The 27,387-nt window shown below is 40.2% G+C and overlaps 1 protein-coding gene across 2 annotated transcripts in view; it reads left to right on the top strand.

Moving 5' to 3' along the window:
- col5a3 (collagen type V alpha 3 chain) overlaps positions 1–27,387 on the top strand; it is a 182,327-nt gene that overhangs the window by 84,791 nt on the left and 70,149 nt on the right. For both annotated transcript variants that reach the window (XM_062971053.1, XM_062971052.1), the window contains 13 exons: positions 7,853–7,900; positions 10,116–10,157; positions 11,025–11,087; positions 11,327–11,401; positions 12,781–12,864; positions 13,809–13,865; positions 16,523–16,576; positions 20,721–20,774; positions 20,868–20,921; positions 22,317–22,370; positions 22,458–22,511; positions 24,950–24,994; positions 26,571–26,624. In XM_062971053.1, coding sequence (XP_062827123.1) covers positions 7,853–7,900; positions 10,116–10,157; positions 11,025–11,087; positions 11,327–11,401; positions 12,781–12,864; positions 13,809–13,865; positions 16,523–16,576; positions 20,721–20,774; positions 20,868–20,921; positions 22,317–22,370; positions 22,458–22,511; positions 24,950–24,994; positions 26,571–26,624 — 738 coding nt within the window. The remainder of the gene's footprint in view (positions 1–7,852; positions 7,901–10,115; positions 10,158–11,024; positions 11,088–11,326; positions 11,402–12,780; positions 12,865–13,808; positions 13,866–16,522; positions 16,577–20,720; positions 20,775–20,867; positions 20,922–22,316; positions 22,371–22,457; positions 22,512–24,949; positions 24,995–26,570; positions 26,625–27,387) is intronic.

The following is a 27,387-nucleotide window of genomic DNA, read 5'->3' as shown; positions in this document are numbered from 1 at the left end:
TCCTACAACTTGTATTATGGACATAGAAACTAACAAGTTGAATATTGGGTCTGTTTTCATTCATGTTTTTCCCATCATGCTTTTTCTCTCCGTGATTTACAAACAGATCTTTAAAAAAATATAATATGAGCAAAATGGTTCATATTCTGCCTTCTTCATATGCCAAAGAGAACTGAACAGCATTCAAGGTGGCATTTTAGAACATAGTTTCCAGCAATCCTCTAGGCTGAGACTATATGGGGTAAGGGTCTTAAGTCTATAAATCCAGACATTCACTCATTTGTCCAAAATACCAGAAGGAGTTGTCACCTTAATAATGAAAGGGATAAACAAGAGAGGCTGTGATATCCCAAGTGGAAATGCCTAGCCACTGGTTGCTCCAATTTCCTGGTCAGGATTGCAGACCTGTGATTTCCGAAATGTATATACATCTCTATGGTTGTTTTCCTCACATACTTTTGATGACATCCTGTATATCTTCATTCAGCTATATAAATAAGATTGTAGGACATGCAGGTGTTGTGTTGTTTAATATAGTAAGTCCTGCCAGTTTGACTCTTAATAGTGATAGTCTGGTTACACATGGTGTACCACTTTGAATCACAAGGGTGTGATCTTGGAGTTGTGACTGGTATTTTCAGGACACCTTTACCAGCAACTTCTGCAGATTTGGTGTCTAGCAAAAAGCTTTAATGAGAAATTTGCTGATGGTGCTAGCAAGTATTGGCTAAAAATAGATAACTTTTTCTAAGAAAGATAGCTATGAGATGCTGGAGGGGAAACTGCCACTGTGTGGTGTGTGTGGTGGTCCTTGTGTTACATTCATTATTCATTATGAAGAGAAATAATAACAAGCTTCAAAAATAGTAGCATGGATCCTAAGAAAATGCAGTTGGGGTAGAGTTGTAGCTATGCTGCAGATGTTACCCAAGTGGCATGTCTTCATCCGGTTCCCCTCTCCCCCCTTTTAAAGTCAAAAGTACTTTTATCTATTTCCTCTCCCAAGAAATTGTCTCAAGAAAAAAAAAGATAAAATTGATGTTGAAGTGGGTTCTTAGAACGTTATGTCTTTGTTCATCTTGAGGTTCTCCAAAAATGTTCATGAGAAACCGGGCAGCAAAAGAGACTAAGCTAATATTAATTATTGGTGTCTATTTCACTTTCATAGTACAGTTTTGGCTCTTCTCTATCCCCCTCTCAGCCACCTCACCAACCCATGAACCACCTGCCATCTTTCACCAGGCCATGTCTTTGTGATGGCAGCTGACATTTGATCTGGCCAATCAGGGTAGAGCTGTAATGCCCTTAGCTTTGTGAGTCAGGCTCATGCAAATCCATCACAGATTCAGACAGAGAGCATCAGGAGTAACATCTTTTAGGGACCCATTTTTTAGGCTATCCTTGAAGTGACTGGCTTGGCTTTGAAGGAACTGGAGGTGACCACCACCAATAGGGAGCTCTGGCTGGGCTAATCCATGGGGTCACAAAGGGTCGGAAGCGACTGAACGAATAAACAACAATATAATAATAATAATAATAATAATCATCATCATCATCATCATCATCATCTTTATTTTTATATCCCGCCCCATCTCCCCGAAGGGACTCGGGGCGGCTCACAACAGGGACAAGCCGAACAACAACAACATATTTAACATAAACTTAAAACATTCCAACAATACACAAAATAAAATAATGGACAAATACATTAAAATCCAAGCAGATAAAATCAGAGTAATTAAAAGCAACCCAGTGGGGACAGGGATCCATTGGAGTCAATGGCTGAGAACTTTTTGAAAGTGTTGTGCGAGTTACCTGACAAGGCCAAGATTTGGAGCTGGAATAGGCATGCTAGCTAATATTTGGTTCTGTTGGTCAAACAGTTGACAGACCTATATAAATATACATACATATATCGCTCATATTTGGGTTTATAGCTTTATGTTAACTCTGGATTGTCAAGTGATTCAGTTGTTCCTCTTTCCCTCATCATCTACTTAAGGACCCTTCCACACGGTCATATAACCCAGAATATCAAGACAGATAATCCATAATATCTGCATTGAACTGGCACACTGTCATAAAATCCAGTTCAATGTGCATTTTGTACAGATGTGTGGAAGAGGCCTAAGAAAGACTTGAGATGTGTGAGGAGACGTGTTTTAAGGGTCAGCTTCTTTTCGACAGAAAATGTATTCAGTGAAGTAGTAGAGCAGGGGCTCATGGGCTTGAAGATATTATCATTAGCAGGAATGATAATATCATTTGACTCCTCTGTTCTCATGCCTCCATGTTTTGTTTAGATTTTCATTGCAATCATTCACATTAGCTGAATGATTGTGGGGTGGGTGGATGGATTTTCCCTCCAACAATATATTTTTGTGAGTTATCTCAGTGGAAATGAAAAGTAGGAGTGGATTGGTCTTGATTGAAGACCTATTTGTGTTATAACGACCTGGTTTTCATCTGAATGAAGACTGATGGAGCTGATCTATTAATAATAGATCAACATAACTACTTGACGTTTCGACCCTCTTTTAGAGATGCATTTGTCCTCCTGTCCAGGTCTCTACTACAATAGCATGCTTCTCTACATACTGATACAAAGAGGAGGCAACACTAGTCAGCTGATGTAATAATATCATCATACGCTTCTTCTATACTGCCATATAAAATCCAGATTACCATATATACTGGAGTATAAGCTGACCCAAATATAAGTCGAGGCACCTAATTTTACCACAAACAACTGGGAAAACTTATTGACTCAAGTATAAGATGAGGGTAGGAAATGCAGCAGCTACTGGTAAATTTCAAAAATCAAAATCAAAATAGATACCAATAAAATTGCATTAATTGAGGTATCAGTAGGTTAAATGTTTTTGAATATTTACATAAAACTGTAACTTAAGATAAGACTGTCCAACTTTGATTAGTGTATATACTCGAGTATAAGACAACCCGAATATAAGCCGGCCAGGACCTTCACTTGAGTATAAGATGAGGGGGGCTTTTTCAGCCCTAAAATGGGCTGAAAAACTCAACTTATACTAGAGTATATACGGTATCTGCTTTGAACTTGATTCTATGGCACTGTAGGCTCATATAATTCAGTTCAAAGCAGAAAATGTGGATTATCTGTTTTGATAATCTGGATTATATGGAAGTGTATAAGGGGCCTCAGTAAACTCAGAATTGTTGCTGTTGTGTGCCTCTAAACCAGGGGTCCTCAAACTTTTAAAGTGGAGGGCCGATTCATGGTCCCTCAGATTGTTGATGGGCCGAATTATCATTTGAAAAAAAAAAAACGAACAAATTCCTATGCTCACTGCACATGTTTTATTTGTAGCGCAAAAAAAAAAAACCCCAGCAACAATTATTTATTTATTTATTTACTACATTTATACCCCACCCTCTCTCACCCCAAAGGGGACTCAGAGCAGCTTACAAGTTGTATGTACATACAATATATTATATTATTAGCATAGCACAATATTAACATTATATATTACTATATTGTACTATACCATTATACCGTAATATTATTAGTAATATTACATTTAATATATCTATCTATATATATAAAAGAGTGATGGCATCAGGGCAGTGGACAAAACAACAAAAGTACAGGCCCCGCAACCTCGAAATTTGACAACACAACCCATCATCCATGCCTCCAGGTTGATACAACAAAAAGAAAAGAAAAATAAAGTCCTAATTAGAGGGAGAGCAATAATTTTTTTTATCCAATTGCTGCCAGTTTAGAGGGGTAATCTCTGCCCACTTGGTTGCCTAGCAACCAGCCAAGGGACAGCCAGGCTTCAGTTAGGGGACAGGCTGATTTAGGCCTCACTTAGGCTTCTTCCACAGATTATCTGATTTTAACTGGATTATATGGCAGTGTAGACTCAAGGCCCTTCTACACAGCTCTATAACCCATTTATAATCTTACATTATCTGCTTTGCACTGGATTATCTTGACTCCACACTGCCATATAATCCACTTCAGTGTGCATTTTATACAGCTGTGAAGAAGGGGCCTCATATAATCCAGTTCTAAGCAGATAATTTAAGATTATCAATATACAGTAGAGTCTCACTTATCCAACATAAACAGGCCGGCAGGATAAGTGAATATGTTGGATAATAAGAAGGGATTCAGGAAAAGCCGATTAAACATCAAATTAGGTAATCGTTTTACAAATTAAGCACCAAAACATCATGTTATACAACAAATTTGACAGAAAAAGTAGTTCCATGCGCAGTAATGCTATGTAGTAATTACAGTAGAGTCTCACTTATCCAACACTCGCTTATCCAATGTTCTGGATTATCCAATGCATTTTTGTAGTCAATGTTTTCAATATATTGTGATATTTTGGTGCTAAATTCATAAATACAGTAATTACTACATAGCATTACTGTGTATTGAACTACTTTTTCTGCCAAATTTGTTGTCTAAGATGATATTTTGGTGCTTCATTTGTAAAATCATAACCTAATTTGATGTTTAATAGGCTTATCCTTAATGCCTCCTTATTATCCAACATATTCGCTTATCCAATATTCTGCCAGCCTGTTTATGTTGGATAAGTGAGACTCTACTGTACTGTATTTACAAATTTACCACTACAATATCACAATGAATTTAAAACACTGACTACAAAAACATTGATTATGAAAAGGCAGACTGCGTTGGATAATCCAGAACATTATATACGTGAATGTTGGATAAGTGAGATTCTACTTTAATATGAAATAATTACTGGGATAGAATAATGCAGAACAATATAATCTCTAAAACCAGGACAGTAAATAAACAGGGGAATTCCACACAGGAAACAATCAGGGCCACTAACACCTCCCAACAAAGTATTCCCATCATCAAAGTCTGGCAAATCCTCTGTTTTCTCAGGGCCACAGACAGTAGACACACATAAAATATTGCAAACAACACCACTCTGAAAACAAGGGAATTCCAGACAGGAAAGAATCAGGGCCAGCTAACACCTCCCAACAAAAAATTCACTCAGGGAGGAAGCAGCCAGGCTTTAAAGCTGCAAGGCCATTACATCCTAATCATTTTTCCTAATTGCAGCATTCATACTTGCCTCCAAAAAATCAAATCAGAAATATTGTATATTCACAACCTTTAGGAAATAATATCCCCTGATGGCGCAGCGTGTTAAAGCGCTGAGCTGCTGAACTTCTGGACCGAAAGGCTGCAGGTTTGAATTGGGGGAGCGGAGAGCCCCCACTGTTAGCCCCAGCTTCTGCCAACCCAGAAGTTCAAAAACATGCAAATGTGAGTGCATCAATAGGTACTGCTCTGGCGGGAAGGTAACGCCGCTCTATGCAGTCATCCCACATGACCTTGGAGGAGTCTATGGACAACGCTGGCTCTTCGGCTTAGAAATGGAGATGAGCACCAACACTCTGAGTCAGACATGACTGGACTTAATGTCAGGGGAAAACGTTTACCCTTTACCTTAACTACCACCAGTTCCTCAATACTTTATTTCCCATACCACCATATTTTGCCACAGCAACGCGTGGCCGGGCACAGCTAGTATATATATAAAAGAGTAATGACATTTCGACCTAGGACAAAACAACAAAACTACACATTTCAGAAACACTAAACTTGACAGCACAACCCCTCCTCCATGCATCTATGTTCATACAACAAACAGCTCCAGCTACTCCAGAAAATGGCCAGGCTTTGAGACTGCAAGGCTATTCACTGCTATTCCACTTGGCCAACAAAGGATTCCCATAAGCCACAGCAACGCGTGGCCGAGCAAAGCTAGTAATATATAATTAATATTATTATATTATACAATATTATTATATTGTATTATTATTAGCTGCCCTGAGTCCCCTATTGGGTGAGAAGGGTGGGGTAGAAATACAGTAATAAATAAATAAATATTATATTGTATTACATTATAATATTATTATGAATATTACATGTATACACAATATATTATTATCATATTATTCATTTACAATATTGGTAAATAAAAGAACAATACAATATTTAAAAATAAAAATAATTTTAACCAACATACTGTAAACTTATCAGGATTTCAGTGGGAAGTGAATTAATTATATATACGTTTTTAAGGTTTTTATAATGTGTTTTAACAATGTTATTAATAGATCTGTTTATATTGTTTTGTTTTTATGATTGTATTTTGGGCATTAAATTTTGCCAATTTTTGTAAGCCGCCCTGAGTCCCCTTGGGTGAGAAGGGCGGGGTATAAATGTTGTAAATAAATAAATAAATAAATAAGTGTGGGCCAGCTTCTGGCCAATGAGATAATCAAGTAGGATTGTTGTCGTCCCTTCAAGTCATTTCAGACTTTGGGCGAGCCTAAGTCTAAAACTGAGGGCAGGGGCCAGGTAAATGGCCTTGGAGGGCCGCATCCGGCCCCCGGGCCTTAGTTTGGGGACCCCTGCTCTAAACCATATGGTGACTTTAAAGTGAACCCATCACAGGGGTTTCTTCCAGAATTTGTTCATAGGGAGTTTGTCCTTTCCTTCTTCTAAGGCTGAGAGAATATGACTTGCTCGAAGTCATGCCAAGTGCTTTCAAGTTTGAGCAGGAATTTGAACCCTGGTTCTTCCAGTGTCCTAGTCCAAAACCCAAATCACTAAGCTTTGATGTCGCAAGATCAGAAAACTTCTCTCTTTCCTCCCCAGAATTAAAGCCAAAGTCAGATCCCTTGCTGTCTCCAGTTTTTAAGGTGCAGTTATTTCTGAAGCACCCTAAATACCTTAAAGGGCATCAGATCACTTCTGATCTTGAAAACTAAGATGAATCATCCTTGGTTAGTTCTTGCATGAGAGACCACCAATGAATCCCATGTGCTTATAGGATATATTTCAGAACAAGGATCTAGCAAAGCCACCTCTGAGGAGTCCTTGCTTAATGAAATCTGACGGAATCCATGAAGTCACAAGCAACTTAAAAGTACACACACATTCCCTCTCCAGTACCCTGTTTCCCCGAAAATAAGACATCCCCTGAAAAGAAGACCTAGTAGAAGCTTTGCTGAATTACTAAATATAAGGCCTCCCCCAAAAGTAAGACCTAGTAAAGTTTTTGTTTGGAAGTATGCTTGCCAAACAGAACACCAGAGCATGCAGGATTGGTAAATGTACACACCATAGAGTGTTGTACATGGAAATAATGGTAGTAACAAGAAATTCTTGATAGGATTCAGTTTGTCTGGTTATGCTGGTTTGTGACGACGACTACTGTATAGTATATAATAAATGTTCATTTTTTTTGTTCAACAATACATGTGAATTCTTCTTCATGGAAAAATAAGACACCCCCTGAAAATAAGACCTAGCACATCTTTGGGAGCAAAAATTAATATAAGACACTGTCTTATTTTCGGGGAAACACAGTAGCACTTTGCATAAATAAAATGTACACCAGTGTGGACATTGGAAATATTGCTGAACATTAGGAATTGAATCTGGGCACAAAATATTGTACATGCACATATTTCCATTCCTACAGGCCAAATAGCAGGCTATTAAAGTTTTAATCATACTGAATCTCTTCAATTCATCAGTGGGATGTTTCATCTTTGTCATTATGTACCTTCAAGTAATTTCTTACGCATGGTGACCCTAAAGTGGACAGAGTTTTCTGAGTGTGTGACTTGCCCAAGTGGGTTTCCATGGCTGAGCAGAAATGTGAACCCTAGTCTCCAGAACCTTAATCTAATGCTCAAACTAGTACATCATGCTGACCTTGCTCAAAGAAAAAGGCAGTTTGTCTGTCTGGTACTGCTTGATCATTGTAGTGATTTGTTTCTTTTGTGTCTGTGCCAGGAAACCAACCTCAAAGGAGAGAAAGGGGAGCCAGCCATCATTGAGCCTGTGAGTATGTTATACCTTCTATCCTCCTGAACTGTCACATTTCCATCAGTGAGGATGGAAGAATACCTTTCCACCACTAAATATAGAGGCCTGAGCATTGTGGCCAGTCCAATTTGAATTCTGGAAGAATAAACATTTCTAAATCTAGTCATTTCCAAATAGCAGAGAAGGTACCACTGCTGGGTCATGAGAGCTTTTTGGTGGCAGCCTGCCCGGAGTGCATATCAGATATGATGCAGCCTCTGGGAGACAGATTGAAATCAGCAATTATTGGTTCTCAAAACAAGACAAAAGCCTGTTGAGTATTTCCTGGGCCAGCAAGTTTGCTTGCAAGTATGCTTTTGAAAAATCAATTTGTAAGGACTTAATCAAATGAAGGAGGCAAACCAGCATTGAAACAGGACTATGATGGCACCTGTCACACGACACTGTGTGTATCCTTTTGCCTGTCTGATTCCTTCCCATAATAAATCCATCTCCTCCTATTGATAGGGAAGCCTGTCAATAATGGTAAGTCACACCACATTTCCATAATTTGTCTGGTGAAAGAGGACTCTTTTGTGTCTGTAGTGGCATGCTGGCATTGAAGTGACATCAAAGACAGGATTCTCCTCCTCTCCCACTCTTTTCCCCTTATCTTTTTTCCAAGGCTGTAATTTTGGATTTAAAGTTTTATTTGAACTATAAAGTATAACTGGAATTACAAAATTGCTTTTACAACTATTTAAAAATTAGGGAGCAGTAGAAGTGTGGAAGGCTGGGCCCGGTATTAGCACAGCAGGCTAAACTGCTGTGCTGTAGAAAAAAATCCTTCCTATTGAAAAGTTGGCAGTTCGAGCCTGAGTCGGGGTGAGCACCCGCTATTAGTCCCAGCTTACCTGCCCACCTACCAAGTTGAAAGCAGAAATGCAGGTAGATAAATAGGTACTGCTTTTAGCGGGGAGGTAATAAAAGCACCCTTAAGGACATTGATCAGAGGAAAGCTCCTCGACATGGAAGATGGAGTGACAGCACCCCCCCCCCCCCATGGCCAGAGTCGAGCACAGCCCCCAAGATGCTGGAAATAAGATGGGAAAAACTGTCTTTACCTCTGTTTGTGTTGTCTGTCCCTGTTAATTGTATAATCGGCATTGAATGTTTGCTATATGCAGGCCTGTAGCGAGGGTTTTTTTTAGGGGTTCACCCCCCCCCCCCCCGAAATTTTTCAGGTTATAAAAAAAACTGGTTTACTCATGAATTTTAACTGGTTAACCAAATCCCCATGCTAAATCTATGAGACGCAAAACATTAAGAGTCCCTCCAGGCACTATCTCAAGCAGATATTGACAGGTTTGTAGCGGGGGTGGGGGGTGCTAGGGGTTCAACACCCCCCCCCCCCCGAATTTTTTTTCTGGCTACAGCCCTGGCCGTATGTGTATATAAACTGCTCTGAGTCTCCTTCGAGGTAAGAAGGGCAAGTTATAAATACTGTAAATAATTGTGAGATAATGCGAAAGTAGTTAAGGACCACAAATTGGTATAGTTGTGCAAATGCAGAGATGTGAAATAGCAGGGATACTCATGCTGGTATGTTGCCACTATCAGCAATCGTGTTACTACCGTGGTATAGTGGCTTTGTGTGATATAGTCTTTAATGCTCATGAACACTTTCATTTTTCAGTGCCATGTAAGGTAGATTTGAATCATAGTTGTGCATTGCATGTTTAGTATTCTCAACAACTCTGCACTACTTTGTCCCAACAAAAGCCCTTTCATCAGCAGTCTGCATTCCAGGAACAATTAATTTGATCATGAATCATGTTTTCTATTCAAAAGCACAAGCAACATTAACTATTAATGTAGATGACTATTGCTGTTGAGCATTTTATGTGCAGTTGGCAATATTATGCAACAGCTTGTTCAATTAAACCACTAGTTCCCTCCTCATCATGTATTCAGCCAAAATATTCCCAAGTGCTTATGAAAGGTATTTCTCTGGAAAAATATACATATACAGATTTGACTTTGTAAATTTCAAGTAAATTGTAAAACATGACAGTTGTTGGTGACTTTTTTCCCCTTTCTGGTGCCCAAAGATGGTTTTAAGAGTGTTTAAAGGTAACTAAGTTACATCATGTAACTTTAGGTATATTCATAGGATTCATAGACCCTCCCTTTTCATTGCCTAAATTATGAGTGTTATCAGCACATAACAATTTTTATCTCTTCAATGCAGGGCAGCCGTTTTGAAGGGCCAGCTGGATACCGAGGTCCACAGGTGAGAGAAGGAAGGATGATGGACAGTAATTGAGTGTGCCAGCAGATTGTCACCTGGTGCCACTTTTTTTGTTTCAGGAGCGACTTGAGAAACTGCAAGTCGCTTCTGGTGTGAGAGAATTGGCTGTCCAGGGGACACCAGGATGTTTTACCATCCTGTGGGAGGCTTCTTTCATGCCCCTCAGGAAAGCTGGAGCTGATAGATGGGAATTCACTCCACTCCCTGGATTCGAACTACAGACCTTTCAGTCAGCAGTCCTGCCGGCACAAGTGTTTAAAACCAGTGTGCCACTGGGGGCTCCATTTCGCCATTTCACTGGGGACTCCATTTCGCTGGGCTGTGGCGCAGGCTGGTGAGCAGCCAGCTGCCAGCTGCAACAAATCACTCTGACCAAGAGGTCATGAGTTCAAGGCCAGCTCGGAGCCTGTGTTTGTCTCTGTCTCTGTTCTATGTTAAGGCATTGAATGTTTGCCTTATATGTGTGCAGTGTGATCCGCCCTGAGCCCCCTTTGGGGGTGAGAAGGGCGGAATATAAATACTGCAAATAAATAAATAATAAAATTGTCTTCACATAACAAATAATGGTATTAGTTGGGGTGGCTGTGGATCAATTACTCTCTGTCAACATGTTCAACTTCAGATGGAGACAATGAGAAAAGCAATCTATTTCACCTTGACCTCACTGGTGAAAAGGGAGGTTGTAAATAGTGAATGCATACAAGCATACATTGAAGCTGTGATATGAGGGCTCCAAATACAGTAGTACAGTGTTGATCTGGAGTTTTTATTTCTCAAACTGAAAAAGGAATGGAATGTAGAATTTGAGTTGGTGGGTGATGCCTTTTTTCTCTGTTTATCCCTTTCCAGGGTGAGATGGGCCCAATGGGACAGGGAGGACCGCCAGGGTTTCCAGGAGATCCTGGTGAACAGGTAAGGGAAACTCTGTGATTCAAGAGAGAGCCTTCCTCCTCCTTTCTCCTCTGGGTTCCTGATTGTCTCAGAAGGTGGAAGGAGGGGGTTGGGGAAGAGAGGTTAAGGAATCAATGGCATGCACCCCTCTCAAAGTACCTCAGTACTGGGAGACAAGTCCTAGCTTGACACAGCTTTCTTCTCAAGTGCAACAGTTCATGGGAATGATTGATGGGGTTTCTTGTTTTCTTTCTGTTCAGGGACCACCAGGCCTCCCAGGCCTCCCAGGGGCTGACGGCATCCGTGGACCTCCAGGAACTATGATTATGTTACCAGTAAGTATTATAGTTAACTGGGTTTTGTGGTTTGGAGGACAGAGAAAAAGAGGGCATCTGCATTGGGATCAACAACAGCCAGCCCCTTTGGGAAGTAGGTTCATGGCAGGTGTGTTTGTATGTTATTTTCCTATAGATATGGCATATAAAGTAAAGTGTGGAGTCTCCTGTGAGCATTGCTATACTTGTGCCTCTGGTAAAACCATGTCAACACTTACCATAGGATTGGGTACCAGGGGGCAGGCTCTGGAGAGAAGAAACCAAACCATGATGGCACAAGGTGATATGGGAAGCAGATTAGTGTACAGGAAGACAGACTTTCCCCATGGTTTTGCAAAGGTTAGCTTCAGATAGCTAAATGAGAGAGGAAAGGAGCTAAACTGTGCATCTCATTCTTCTGTTGAAGAGAGAGCTACAGACCTCTTGGACTGATTTCATCGCTAAGACATTTCATTCACCTTCTCCCCTGATAACAATGGCCCTGCAGTCAAAATGGAGACATGGCATTGCTTTAATGTTTTGTAGTCTTGTATGTTTTGATTACAAGTATTGTCAGTCTTCTTTGTATTATACTGTTTTTAAATGTGTATTATATTTTACAATTGTATTGCACTGTTTTCTGATTAGTTATACCTCATTTCCTCTTTGTATGTGTGTATATGAGCACACAGACATGTTTTTGATTGTACATCTCTGTCAGGGCCTATTGTTTTTGTTTGTTTTGTTGTAAAAAAACAAAACCCTTTTAGGAGCCAACCCAGGTTTTTATCAAAGTGTGTTTATTGTTTATTGGTATATGTGATTTTATTTGTTTATGATTTGTTTTTATTGTTGAGTTTTATATTGCTTCTTGCCTGGGCTTGGCCCCATGTAAGCCGCCCCGAGTCCCCTCGGGGAGATGGGGCGGGGTATAAAAATATTATTATTATTATTATTATTATTATTATTATTATTATTATTATTATAACGCTCTTGTATAATTGATGGTGCTATGTAGGAGGGTTGTTTTGTGTCAGGTGCAACTTGAGAAACTGCAAGTTGCTTCTGGTGTGAAGGAATTGGCCGTCTGCAAGGACGTTGCCCAGCGGACACCTGGATTTTTGATGTTTTACCATCCTGTAGAAGGCTTCTCTCATGTCCCAGCATGGGGAGCTAGAGCTGAGAGAGGTGATGGGGATAATGATGAGGATGATAATAATGATGAGGATGATATTATGCTTTCATCAAGATTAGAAATTGGAAATACCACTAGCCATGAGCTGCTTGATATAGAGGGGCTATTTTGAGAAAGAGTTTATTAGTGATGCTGATACATTATTTGTTTAATGTAGCTGTGATCTCATTACTAACTTGATTTCTTCTCATGAATTCATATCTAGTTCCAATTTGGTGGTGATTCAGTGAAAGGCCCTTTGGTGTCCTTCCAGGAAGCCCAGGCCCAAGCTATTTTGCAGCAAGCGAAGGTCAGTAAATGTCCACTTGGTCTTTCTCTCTTCATTCAAATAATTAAATTGGAAGCATCATCTTGTGTTACAAAAGACCAGCTGCAAATCAAACCATATCAATACACCATACAAGTGCAACCATCACTTCACTTCTGGAGTGCTTATTCATACACCTGGAAAAAGTACCTCATTCAAAAAAGTTATTCCCTAATTCAAGAATTAGAAATAGGGGCCCCCCGTGGCGTAGCAGGTTAAACTGCTGAGCTGCAGAACTTGCTGACCAAAAGGTCAGCAGTTCGAAATTGAGGAGCAGGGTGAGCTCCCACTGTTAGCCCCAGCTTCTGCCAACCTAGCCGTTCGGAAATGTGCAAATGTGAGTAGATCAATAGGTACTACTCAGGTGGGAAGGTGGCTGGAAGGTAATGGTGCTCTATGCAGTCATGCTGGCTACATGACCTTGGAGGTGTCTACGGACAACGCCGGCTCTTCGGCTTAGAAATGGAGATGAGCACCAACCCCTAGAGTTGGACACGACTAGACTTAATGTCAGGGGGAAACCTTTACTTTTATCTAATTCAATAATAGGTTGAAGCAGTTTCACATGGAGGTCTCTTGAGTACTACCAATTCAAAGATTTGTGAAGTTATTCCATCATTTCTTCTTTGATTTTTTTTCTGGTAAGAAAATGAGAAAGAGAGATGGAAGGAGGAAACATGATAGGGCAACCAATTAATAAGAATGTAATCTGGACCCCTTGTAAATTTGTGGTATAATCCTGAGAACACAGAAAACAAAAATGCGGCACCATTTCAAAACACTTCCATTTTTTTAAACTCCCATCTTTCACTACCTACTTCATTTCTATTGCCGTTTTGTTCCTTCTTTTTCATTTTACCTCATTAACCCCATCCCTAAAACAGTTAAATAACTGCTCAAACTCATAATTTTATTTTTCTTTTCAGCTTGCCATGAAGGGTCCTCCTGGTTCAATGGGCCTTACGGGTCGGCCAGGACCACTGGTGAGTACAGCTGCGAAAGGGAGTCAAGAGCCTTTCAAGGATGGTTGGGACATTCATTATTAAATATATATTATATATTTATTCTGTGCATTTTGTGTGGCAGGATCAGTTGCTATCTGTAGAGTTGGCCCTATCATAAGACAAAGTGGTTTGTATAATTTGAATAGCATAAATGTAGACCATGCTGTTGTTGTTCATTTGCTTAACTGCCAGGGATGGGAAGAGTACTTGGATTTTCTGCCTTGTTTGCCAAAATCAGCAGGGTAGCTCTGAATACTGTCCTCCTTGATTAGTTGAGGTCTGATGTTCTACCCGAAATGACAAAATAATGGAGATTAGCCCTGCTATGTTTGGTTTGGAGTGGGGTGGGTGAGTGAGAGTTTGCTTTTTAAATCTACAATAACAACATGGGAGAAATGTGGAATCTATTTCTCTCTCTTGCAACTGTCTGTACTTCCCTAGGATTATATAGAGTTATCTCTGTAGTCATTTGTAACTTTAGCATGCTCCCCAACTGTCCCAGTTCAGAAGAGACAGTCCTAATTAATTCTCCATTTTCCCACCTTTTCAGCTCCTTATCAACCTCTCTCTCTTATGTGTTCCAACTTTTAATCTGTGAAATATTGGAGGGTGTATTATAACATTTTGCCCTTGAAGCATTGCCCCCCATTCCCCACTCAAATGCCAACCTTAGTTTCTCAGTCTAGATCAGATTTCTAGTATTTAGGTGTCAAGAGGTCATGACTCCTTGGCTTCCTCTGCAGTAATGATATGTGTATCATCAGGAGAAACATAACTATAATTTGCATTGCAAAAAAGCTTCAGTTGAAACGAATGTAGGCATGAATTGGGATAAAAGGGCGGCAGAGTGAGATATTCCTTACACCAAATGTAACACTGCATCCAACCCAGGGAGAGCGTGAATGAACTCTCTCTGTAAGCTCCAGCTCCCCACAAGGGGACAAGAGAGAAGCCTCCCACAAGGATGGTAAAAGCATCAAAACATCTGGGCGTCCCCCGGGCAACGTCCTTGCAGATGGCCAATTCTCTCACACCTGAAGTGACTTGCAGTCTCTCAAGTCACTCCTGACATGGAGAAAAAAAAACAGACAAAAAAAAACACTGCTATTTTCAACATGTACTGTATGACTTCCAACATTTCACATATTTAATAGTTCATGGATAAAAACTGGAACACACAATTGGAGAGACTGTAGCAGTTTACTTTTGCCTGCAGGGAAGGGAAAAACTCTACCCTTTCCTCTGTTCTCTTCTCAGTGTCAGTGGAGTACAAATTACTTTTTGTATGTTCAATTTAGTTAACAGCAGTGAAAGGTAAGCTGTATACAAAGGGGGAAAGTGGGAGGAGGAGAGAGAAATTGAGACATTTTAAAAGTAGCTGAAAAAATCTGCTGTCAAGAGGAATAATCAGGACTTTTCCTGCCAATGTGGGACACTTGGAGGGCATAGTACTGCCCTGTCTAGTTTGTCTATAAGGGCTTGTGTACACTGGCTAAAAAAAAAAAAAAAAAAAGGACTCACTGCAAATGCACCACTGTCTGTCTCCGTGACACACAGTGACTTTCAGCCCATAACCAGGAGTGTTGGTTTTTAATCCAATTTTGCCCTGCTTTAGGCAAAGTTGGAGGATACTACAGAGTTTTCTGGAAACTCTAAAGCAGTGGTTCCCAACCCGTGGGCCAGCAGTGGGCCACGAAAACAAAAATCCGGTCCACGAATCTCCTACTTCTCTATTTATTTTATTTTATTTTAGTTATTTTATTTCCGCTCCTTTCTGTAGAGTTGACTATTGCATTGGATAGATTGTGACTACTGCATGGCATATGTTCTGTATCGGAAACTAGAGCTGATGTGGTCTATCCAGTGCAATTTTCTTAATCAGCACCCCAAATAACTAAACCGAATCTAAAGTTGACCAAAAACTGATTCATAATCCTTTTGGTACTAATGTTGAAGACTGGTCCCTGATCAAAGTGGTCCCCGGTCAAAGTTGGTCCTGGTCAAAAAAAGGTTGGAAACCACTGCTCTAGGGTATTCAGGGGGTTTGGGGCAGTCTGGACAACTGGATTAGGTTTTTTTCAGCTTTTCCCCCTGTCTGAATTGACACTGTTGCCATCTCCTTTTCCCTTCACTGATCAGCACTAGGGACGGAGGCAGCATGTCCCAATGTTATCCCTGTTTCTGTTTCCACTGATCACAGAGTCACATTGCCGATATTAGAATGGGGTGTCTGCATGATGGAGGAAGTCAATTCTCCCTTCTTCCTGATCACACAGGTGCTCCATTCTGACATCAGCAGCTATGATAGGCGATGGCCAGGTGCTCAGGGGAAGCTTTGTAGCACCAAGGAGTGGTGGCAATAACACAGAAAATGATGTGACAGCCTAGTATTACTGATTTGGTCACACCCCATCTGGACACTGCTCCCAGATTCAGCACATACGTGCCAGATCTGGTGCTCTTCCAGGCTCGATTTACACTGCAGTAACTTGTACAGTCCATGAGGTCTAAAGAAGCATTACATCTAGCAATTTCTAGAAGGAGTGTTCTTCTCTCATAATCCTGAGGTTTTGACTGCAATTGTATTGTAGATATTTCAGGCATTTTGAAAGGATTATACCTGCTTATATTTTTAGGGTCTTCCAGGGAATTCAGGATTAAAAGGAGACGGAGGTGACCCAGGACCACAGGTTGGTTACTAAAGATTTCAAGAAGAGGTCTTTACCAGAAAGTTGGGGGAAAAAAACACCAAACTAAAATCCAGTCGCTCTTACTCTAGGCTTTATGAATTAATTTGCTGATTGATTGAATGATTGTTTGTTGCCACTAGTGTAAAATGCTGGTACAGTAGAGTCTCACTTATCCAACATTTGCTTATCCAACGTTCTGGATTATCCAATGATTTTTGTAGTCAATGTTTTCAATACATCGTGATATTTTGGTGCTAAATTCGTAAATACAATAATTATTACGTAGCATTACTGCATATTGAACTACTTTTCTGTCAAATTTGTTGTATAACATGATTTTTGGTGCTTAATTTGTAAAATCATAACCTAATTTGATGTTTAATAGGCTTCTCCTTAATCTCTCCTTATTATCCAACATATTCGCTTATCCAACGTTCTGCCGGCCCGTTTATGTTGGATAAGTGAGACTCTACTGTAGTTGCAATTCACTGACATCTGGAAAATTGTCTCACTCCCACTGCTGCATTAGAACTTCTCTGTCTTGTTCAGTGGGAAAGAACTGATAACATTTCAGTACTAAATCTACCCATACAATTTGAATCTGCACCCCTAAAAATAGAAGGTGCAACTGTTTATGCCTGTTTCACCTACTAATCATGTTTACTGGTCTATACTCAGATTTAGAAGGCTCAAGAGCGATTTTCAACTGTCTGCTTCTTTCTGCTGTGATTGGTCACAGTCTTTACACTAGGCATGAGCAAACCAGGGCCCTCCAGGTATTTTGGACTTCAACTCCCACCATTCCTAACAACCTTAGGCCCCTTCCTTTTCCCCTTCAGCTGCTTAAGCGGCTGAAGGGGAAAAGGAAAGGGCCCGAGGCTGTTAGGAATGGTGGAAGTCCAAAACACCTGGAGGGCCCAAGCGTGCTCATCCCTACTTTAGACTGATCTTATGGGTTAGCAGATAACAGCTATGTGACCAAGCTGTTTTCCTTTTCTATTGATCCTCTCTCATTGCTAGCAAAATCTTAGATTTGTGGGCAAAAGCCTCTATCTCCGGACGAAAGCAGAATAATCTTGTAGATGCTATTAAACTCCCCTCATTTTCATTTCTTGCTTTGTCCCTCCTGCTTCTGGCAGATCATTATTTATTTAATTTATTAATCACTTCCATTTATGCCCTTTCCTCACTCCTTCCGAAATGGCAAAGGCAATGTGCTAATCTGTTGAAGGTAATTGTGAATTTGTTTTAAAGAGCTTTGATAGTTATCTGCTAGCATTTTCCTTTTGTGTGAAGAAGCCTACGGCTAAAAGCAATAAACACTTAATGGTTCTGAATTCCTTTTTATCTTTTTTATAGAAAAAAATAAACAAATCTTGCCAAAGAGCTTGTGGGTTTGGGGGGGGGGGTGTCTTTTTTTTAACAAAAGGATAAAAAAGGCATCTGAAACCCAATCAGTGTTTATTACTTTCAGCTGTCGACTTTTGCACACAAAGCTGAAATGCTAGCAAATACATGGTATCAAAGCTCTGTAAAATAAATTTTCAATTACCTTAATCGGATTAGTATATTGTCTCTGCCACCCACAGTATAATACCTGAATTTTTGATGCTACTGCGAATAATACAACCTGATGTGTTGTATACTCATCCTTATAGCTCAGAAGTTATGGCATGATATTTTTAATTGTCTACCTGGTACAAACATTATATACTTTTAGGTGAAGGCAAATAAAAATAGATAAATTGTCAGATCCTTGACACAACCACTATAAGAATACAAAAATATAACCATTACAATCGATATATTGATTCTTACCTTTCAAACAATCTGAAGGTATTTATTGGGCCGGGCTGTGGCGCAGGCTGGATAGCAGCCAGCTGCAACAAATCACTCTGACTAAGAGGTCATGAGTTCGAGGCCAGCCGTGCCTGCATCTGTCTCTGTCTCTGTTCTATGTTATGGCATTGAATGTTTGCCTTATATGTGTGCAATGTGATCCACTCTGAGTCCCCTTCGGGGTGAGAAGGGCGGAATATAAATACTGCAAATAAATAAATAAATAAATACTAGAACCTGATTTTAGGTGAAGCTAACCTTAGTTCTGAGAAAGTACTGCCAGAAACCTGGGAGATACTGTATGTTGTCCTACGACCTCATCACATTGGGGTTTTTATGGCCCCCTTTTCCTCTTCTGGATGGGGCCTGCCGAGTACCATCAGATGATGTTGGTTTGACCCTGCTCCATTCCTCCTCCCAAAGTGGAGGGGAAGCATCTCAAGATGCTTCCTCTGCTACAACCGAGAAAAATTGAGCTACCCTCATTTTATTGTCCTTTCACTCATCTGATGGGGATAAAGACAGAGTGCCAATATACCTCGTCCCATACCAACCAAGTGAAGGAGTAAGGAGGGAGGGCACACGGTGACTGCCGGTGAAACATCACAGCCCCAGCAGCCTGTGAAGAGGTCCATATTCTATATTTATAATATGAGCCAACCCTGTCATGTCTATTCCTCATTCCAGCACTTTCTTGGTAACTCAAGTCTGCCCTCCTCCAGAGAATGAAAGTGGAATTAGAAGTAGATTTACAATTATTTTGGTTGCCACATTTTTCAGTCAGTATGCAGCTAATTTTGATGGAGTGCGTCTTATATAACAACGTTAATCCATGGCTCAGTTGCCATGCATGACATACTCCCTAAAATGTGAAGGGTTTTTTAAACCTCCAGTGCCAAAATAACTTGCTTTGTCTAAGATATTTATCACATATCAAATCAATTTTGGAGCAGATCATGTGTGGCTCTGGAGATGTTGCTAGATAAGAGTTCCCTCCATCTTTGCTTTGCTGATGGGAATTGGCTACTGCTTGGAATCCATCCTGCAGTGTCTTTGAAGACCACAGGCTGAGTCACAAATGTTCCAAGCCCAGCAGGAACTGAAAATCCCTTTCCCCCTCTTCACTTCCTGCCATATCAGCAAAGCTCATCAGAGAACCTAAACATCCATGTCGAAATCCCAGGACCCATCAGAGGGACTGGAAATCCTATTATCCCAGACTTGGGAACTCTGTCCTCAGGAATATTCCTCTCAAATGACCATTATCTCTAAGATGTGCCCAAATTCCATTCTAGAACCACCCAGGTAGGTGGACACACTATTCAACAGTTAAGCTTCAAATCCAGTCAGTGACAGTTTATTGAAAATCTTGTCAGAACAATTAGTGAATCAGCAATGGAGATTCATGGACCTTTAAACTTTCAGCCAATTTGTGTCCACAGATTCTGAAACTTCACTTCTGTTTTTCATGTTTCTAAATGTCCATAACATTTCTTTAAAATACCCATTTAGACTTGAGGGACACACTAGATTTGGAAACTGCCTCCAGTGCCCACTCTGGTCAGGACTGAATAAACTGCTCTGTCTTTGATTCCTGCTGTGTGAATCTGTTTGGGGCTGATTCAGAGCTGCTGCATGCCAGGATTTGGGACAGCAGTCTACTTACCCATGGAAAATCATTACAACTGTATCTAAGAACTAGAGCTGATGTGGTCTATCCAATGCAATTTGCTTAATGCCCCAAATAACCCCAGGAACAGAACAAAAACCAAGACACCTCCTAAAATATTTTTTGTTGAGCTGTGTAATTCAGGGCTTAGATATTTAGGGCCATTGCATTGCTAATCAATGCAGTTATTTGAAAACTAAATTTACTTGTTTTCTTCAGCTGTGACGGTTCAGGATACACAAATACAACTTTCTAGTATAAACCAAAGGTGGGAAACCATACTAGTCCTACCATTAGGCACAGTGAGATAGAAGCTTCAGGTAGTAGGTTTGAGGTGGTAGTGAGAGAGCCACTAATTGTGAATGCTTTTAATTTTTTTGTGATATTGTCAGGAAGCAGGGAAGATAAAGTGTGAGATTGTTTTACCTCACATGCCAAAATATCTTGCTTGGTCTGAGGTACTTATTACATATCTTGACTTAGCGATAAGAGGAAACAACATTTGTTTCTCTCAGCAAAATACTTTAAGGTCAACCCAAAGCACAGCATTTCCCAACATAGAGTTTAACACTGGCGATGAAAAAAGTAAAAATGTGAAGCAGTTTTGGAACTTAATTACTTTGGTTCTTGTTTTAGGGTCCCCCTGGAATACAGGGACCAATTGGGCCATCGGGGAAACGTGGAAAGAGGGTAAGCACCACTTTCACTCCTTTGTGGGGTGACATCACCCAATAATGCTCCAACCCACTTCTTTACCTTATCCCTTTGCTTCATTTTTTATAGGGTCGCTCAGGAGCAGACGGTGGCAGAGGACTTCCAGGAGAAACTGGACCCAAGGTTTTCATAATCATACTATGGGATGGAAGGAAGGGAGGGAAAGAGTAATATTTCTAGGATTCTCCTCTCATGCTGTTTGCTGTTTCTCATGAAGTCAACACTGAGATGAGAAAGCTATTCTTTTGGACTGTAATGCTGAGAGTCCTCTCATTCAGCATGACCCTGCTTGCTTGGGGCTTTGGAAAGCTAGAGTAAAAAGATAATTTACCCATCTTTCAAATGTAGGTAGGGATGAGTCAAATGTAGATTCACTCTTGATTGAGGGGGGAGATATTTTCCATCCAACAGGTACATAACCTGGGAAGGAAGGAGGGGAGGATGAATTCAAAATAGCTTATCTGCTTTTTGTTCAAGGGGTTTTTAAGGGGAAATTATGCAGAAGCATAGGAAGAATATTTCTGTATCAGATCTAGTCTAGCATCCTGTTTCCAGTGCTGGCCTGCCAGATGCTTCCACAAAGATCCCTCGTAAACAAGGCAATATTTTCCTCTTTATTGTTTTCTCTGTGTGACTGATGTTCAGAGGTATATTGCCTTAACAATATACCTCTGAAGGTTTTGGACTTGCTCAGTCTACAATACTGCTTTGTTCTCAGAGTCACAGCTATGAAAACATGGAGGAAAAACTCTATATTATAGGTTGCCAATTAGGCCAGTGCTGGCTACTCTGTCCACACTCCTAAGGTCAAAGTATTGGTGCTTTTGGATTGAAACAAGCCTCCCTCTTCTTTGTACTGTGTGTGATAGAAAGAGTCATCTACTCATAACTCTAATAAATCAAGTTAACGATAGAAGACAAAGATTTAAAGTTCCCCTGCCATCTATGTTAGAGCCATAAATTCATCTCAGGGCCTTCATGTGGTCCATGAGCCACACTTTCACCATTACTGTACAAAATGTACACACAATTAAAAATATGCCAGATCTCATCAGGATATATCTCCTGTGTATCATTTCACTGCATGTTTTAGTTAAACATATTCATTGTTTTTTCAGAGTTTAGAAATTAGAACACAACACACATATTTTCTAGAGAGGAAAAATAGAAACCTGTGATTGATCTCTCCATCTCTAGTGCTGGTGTTTACAGTTGTTTTCATAGTTGTTGGCACTAAAGTTCAGTAAGTTTGTAAACCCATTTGAGGATGGTAAACTGGATCATAGTATTTCTATAAATAGATTTTCCAAAATTCCAACTACCTCAATAGATGTAAGTGTCCTCCACAGACTCAGACCCTTCCTGCTTTTATAAGAGCAATTTTGATTGCTACAATAAAGGTCTTTGCACAATGAAAATAGTTATAGAAAAGAGCAACAACAATAAACGGGGGTACAGTATTGCATGCTGGTGATAAGTCTGAAAGTTCCTTGTTGGTGCTGATTCTGCCTTTTATAGGGTGACAGGGGCTTTGATGGGCTCCCAGGACTTCCTGGAGAGAAGGGAAATCGTGTAAGTATATCCTAATATCTACAATATCTTTAACATACTATATATTTATGATACTATATTAACTTGTCACACTTTGCTCTTATACAGGGAGAAGTAGGGAAACCAGGTTCACCTGGAGCTCCTGGTGAAAATGGTGCTAAGGTAACTATTAATACAGTGCATTGATTGATACAGAAACAGATAAATGTGAACTCTTGTTGTTTTCTTTAAGGGTTACAATAGCTATTTCTCCCAAAAACAGTCTTCCCTGGTCTTCAAATGTACATATTATACCATGAATGTCTCTACATGTGTCAAACTTACCTTGAACTAACTGTGTGTTTGATGTATGGACAACTGGATGGGGCAAGATCCTTGAGCAATCCAGTGTCCACACTATAAAATTACCCACCACAACTTATTTATCTGACTAGAAGCAGTTCCCTGATAGAGCCATGTTGGTGATGTAGCTTCTGGTGATTACAATGCTGGGCACATTATTGTGACCTCATCAGAATTATAGGTTGGAAGAGATCATAAGGGCTATCCAGTTCAATCCCTTGCCATTCAAGACACCTAAAGCATGCCAGTGTTTCCAACAAGGCTCTGCCAGGGAACTGCATTTGGCTGGTGACACAGCATTGGAAGACACAGAAAGTGCTAGTGTCAATGCACAGACTACCTGGCTGACAATCTGATAGCAGAACAGATTTACGGTGCTTCTGTACCAGCTTTGGAACAGGCTATTCTGGTGTGTTTAGTCTGGTGTAGCTGGAGCCTATAACTTCTGTCACCCTGGGCCAGCATAGCTGAGGAATGTAAGAGTTCTGATCCAATATACTGGGGAAAATTTCCTATAAAGATACTGAAATTCTCTGTTGAATTGCTTTGGTCCAAATGATTATAGCAAGTCACTGAAATAATTGGAGGAAAAGGAGGGGAAGATAAGTGAATGATTACAAACAGAAGGTTAATGTTGTTGATTTGGCACCATCTATTGAAACCCAAGAGGCAATGTTGAAAAGAATCACTTTGATCAATATGTGGGTTCATTTCCTATCTTTATTAGAAGTTGAGATACATTCCCAGTTTCAAGGCACACTCTTTTATCATAATGTACATCTCCAGGGTTTTCACATGATGTTCCAGAGAATTTGCAGTTCTTTGGAAGCTTATCAGAATTCCAGAAGCAAGATCAATTGTGGCAGATAGTCATCTATGAAAAATAACTTCCTTGCTACTATAAATGATGTTCCTGTGCAAGATACTGATAGATTTGGTCATGCTGTTTGCTCATATAGGTTGGTTATGGTCTGGTACTTTAGCCCAATGAATACAATGAGAGGTTCATATTGTGCCCAAGAATCTTCTTCAGTACACCGAGATGCCCGAGGAGAGAGGCAATCCTCAACAGAGAGATCTGATATACTCATGTATAAGTCAATGTCATGTCTATGTGGACAGAACATTTTGGCATCAAAATTATGAATTTTGATATGACCTGTGGATAAGTCGAGGATAAAACTTAAAGACATGTAATGGATGATGTAAAGGATAAAGCAGAAAAAAAATCCAGAGAACTGGTTACTTCTGCCATTCTCCCTCCCAGGCATTCAAAAAGAGAGGCAGTACCATGGTGGAGATAGAAACAGGGTCTTTATTTCTTTTAGATTGTCCCATGAAGGACTAAGCTCTCACGTTTTGCCATTCTACTCAGAGAAGGGAATGAAAGTTAAGTTACAGTACTTACATTGACACATGGATAAGTCGTACTTACATTGACCCATGAATAAGCCGTTCTACTCAGAGAAGGGGATAAAAGTTATGGTACAGTACTTACATTGACCCATTGATAAGTTGACCCAGTTTTTTGGGTCAAATTTTGACTAACATTTAAAAAAAAATTACACATGAGTGTAAAGGGTATATGAAGAGCTATTCCTTTAAAGGCGGAAAGTTTGGGAAATGAACTAGCATTACTCCGTAAACAAAAGCTTCAAAGCAAAACATCAAGTATACCAATTCTTAGTTGTAACCACTGTCATTGCTACATTTTAGATAGACATCTAGACACTCAGTGTCCAGATTTTTCAGGGTGATGATGTTGGGGAATGTTGGTATTTATTGGAGGAAAAGTACAACCTCCCCCTTGTGTTCAGAATCTTCATATTGTATCTTTTAAATCTTCCATCATTTTGCCTGTCCATTGTGAGTGTGAGATACCTGGCAGACTTTTGACCTTAATACATGAGCCAGGGAAAGCATCTCATTTTGCCAGTTTCACCAAAGAATCAGAGGGGCAGTGGGGCGAATGTGTTGCCTCATGCACTGCTCCCGTGTAGTCCCTGATCATAGGAGAGAAGCGTCACTTGAGTGGCAAGGATTAGCCCAACATGGGCAAGCTCCCATGTTGAGAGGGAAGCGTTATATACTCCTTCCATTCCAGTTGTGGGCGGGCAGTGACATTGTGGGATGGGCAGCATGGCCATGTGTCGTTGGACTGGCAAGGAAGCCTCCTAGGATGCTTCCCATACCCTGTCTGATGAGGTTGTAAATGGCAGTGAAGTTTCAAGCATTTCATTTCCACCTTGTTTTCACAGGGCTCTGATGGTATACAAGGCCCCAGAGGACAGCCTGGAGAAGCCGTGAGTATCATCCTACCTGATGCAGGAGAACCACACTTGTCAGATGTTGTTAGTCTAAAACTTAGGTTTTAAGATGGCTTGAAGAAAGATTACATCAAGCTTTCTTTATTTCAGAACTGTAATTTAAAGCTGCAATTGTTATACCACTAAGAATCAGAAATCCTAGCTGACCTACTGGCAATCACCTAGGAAAATATAGATAGATTCATTCCTGTTTTTTCCCCTGGAATGTCCCATAGTTTGAAAAAAAGTGCTGCACTTGCCATTGGTGAATCGTATTAAATTGCTGTTGCTGTTTCTCCTCTTCCTCCTCCCTCTTCCTCTTCTTTTTTTAACCAGTGCTTACTTTTTAATGAAGTCTTGAATAGGAATCCTATCTTAAATATGGTCAGTTGTTACCCCTTTGTTGCACATAATCCAGACATATGGCTGTGAGCAATACTGGATGTTCCATGAAGCATGCATTCCCCACCACATCGAAAACAGATCACATGATTTACCAATATCCTGGACATTCGGCATTGTTTATTTACCCTTTTCATTGGATGCCATTGTCAGGGGGTAGGGAAACATAGAACATTGTGACATCGTAACAGAAGTCCAGGTGTACTATTCATTGTGAAGCTAGGGTATGGTGGAGCTACCATTAGCCTAGGGCTGAGGAATCTTTGTCAAAGAGGGCTGGGAACTCCTTTGTTAGTGAAGAAGCCACCCAAGATGCCAAAATATGTTCAGCTGCCCAAATAAAATGTTTAAAATTGAGACTAAAATCCCAGAGCAGATTTATAACCTCCCTCTCCCACTCCCCCCACCCCCCACCCCTAGCTAATGGTAATGAATCATTGGAGTAGAACTCTAAACCATTGATTCTACAGCCATACATTATTGTGATGGCTGCAACTTTCCTCCATGTTTCCGTGTCTGTTATAATTTCTTATCTCTCACCCCACTGATAGTTTTTTATGTTTGAGAAGAAAGCACACTTCTGTTGGGCAGTGTATCTTTTGCAGTTCTGATTGGACTGCACTTGATGGATTATCTTAAACATATTCATATTTCTGATGCAGAAAGTTGAAAAAGGAAACTCTGAAGCAATAAGAAAAGGAAGGATAATGTGTTATCAATATCATTCTTCGGCACTGTTGTTCAAGTGCTCATTTGGTGTTATTTTAAAAATATTCTTGAAATGAGTAGCAAGTATTGCCCTCTTACACATAACTAGGACGTCGTTTCAGATTTTGGAACAGTTCGGCAATTCACAGATATAAATCACCAAAATAAAATGTTTCCCAAGTTTCATCCTGATAATCATAAAAATGACAGACAAATGAGCCTATGAAGTTCACCCATTGCCACCAATGGAACAAAACAGTAACAAAACTAAACAAAACTTTGGAAAATTGGGTTCAAAACATAACACCCCCCCCCCCTGAATTTTTTGAAATATATTTGAATCGAAACGGGCCATCCAAATGTTTCAGAGCATTTTTGGGTGGTGCAGACTGGAATCAAAGAAGGATAATTGGGGCACATTATTCAAGCACTGCTAACATCTGTTTCCATCTTTATTCTTCAGGGCATGCGTGGCTTGACTGGTTCCCGAGGTGCTCCTGGGGCTCCAGGCCCACCGGTATGAATCCCCCTTCCTGCTATTATGCTTTTGTAGAATAGAAATGAACAAAAAGAGCTGAAGCCCTAGGTAGTCTCTTCTCCTCTCCAACTATACAGTGATTCTGTGGTTGCATTCAGAGGCAGTTCGTGCTCTGATATTTCACTGAAATGACTTGTGATTCCTATTTGATACAAATAATATTTGTGTTTCAAAAGATGAAGATAAAATTTGAATTTGCGGTGGAGTTCCATTTTTTTCAATTTAGGAATAGATTTAGAGTTCAGCTTTAGATGCTACAGTATCCATGTACAAAAATGACAATGCTTATTATAGTGGAAGGCAGCCGGTAGAGGGGAAGACCACATTACAAGTGGATTGATAGACGCAAGGAAACCCTGGTCTGAATTGGCAAGACCTGAGAGGGGAAGTTGATGGTCTGGACTCTTGGAGGTCTAGCGTTCATAGAAATACTATGTCAAAGTTGACTTGACAGCAAATAACATCCAACTAGGCCTATTGGAGGCATATAACATCCTCAACACCACTTTAGCTGCTGTGGCTCTATTCTATGGAATCCTGGGAGTTGTCGTTTTACAGGGTTTTTACCACTGACTGCCAAAGCTTGTTGGCACTCCATCAAACTACAATTCCCATGATTCTATAGCATTGAGCTGTAGCAGTTAAAATGGCATCAAACTTCATTAATTCTACAATGTAGCAATAGCCATTTGATAGCTTGGAGGTAGAACTCTAATTTCAGTGTCAAAATGCTAAATTCCTT

The sequence above is a fragment of the Anolis carolinensis genome, chromosome 2 (genome assembly GCF_035594765.1).
Source record: "Anolis carolinensis isolate JA03-04 chromosome 2, rAnoCar3.1.pri, whole genome shotgun sequence".
NCBI classification, from domain to species: domain Eukaryota; kingdom Metazoa; phylum Chordata; class Lepidosauria; order Squamata; family Dactyloidae; genus Anolis; species Anolis carolinensis.
This window is presented reverse-complemented; position numbering and strand designations above follow the sequence as displayed.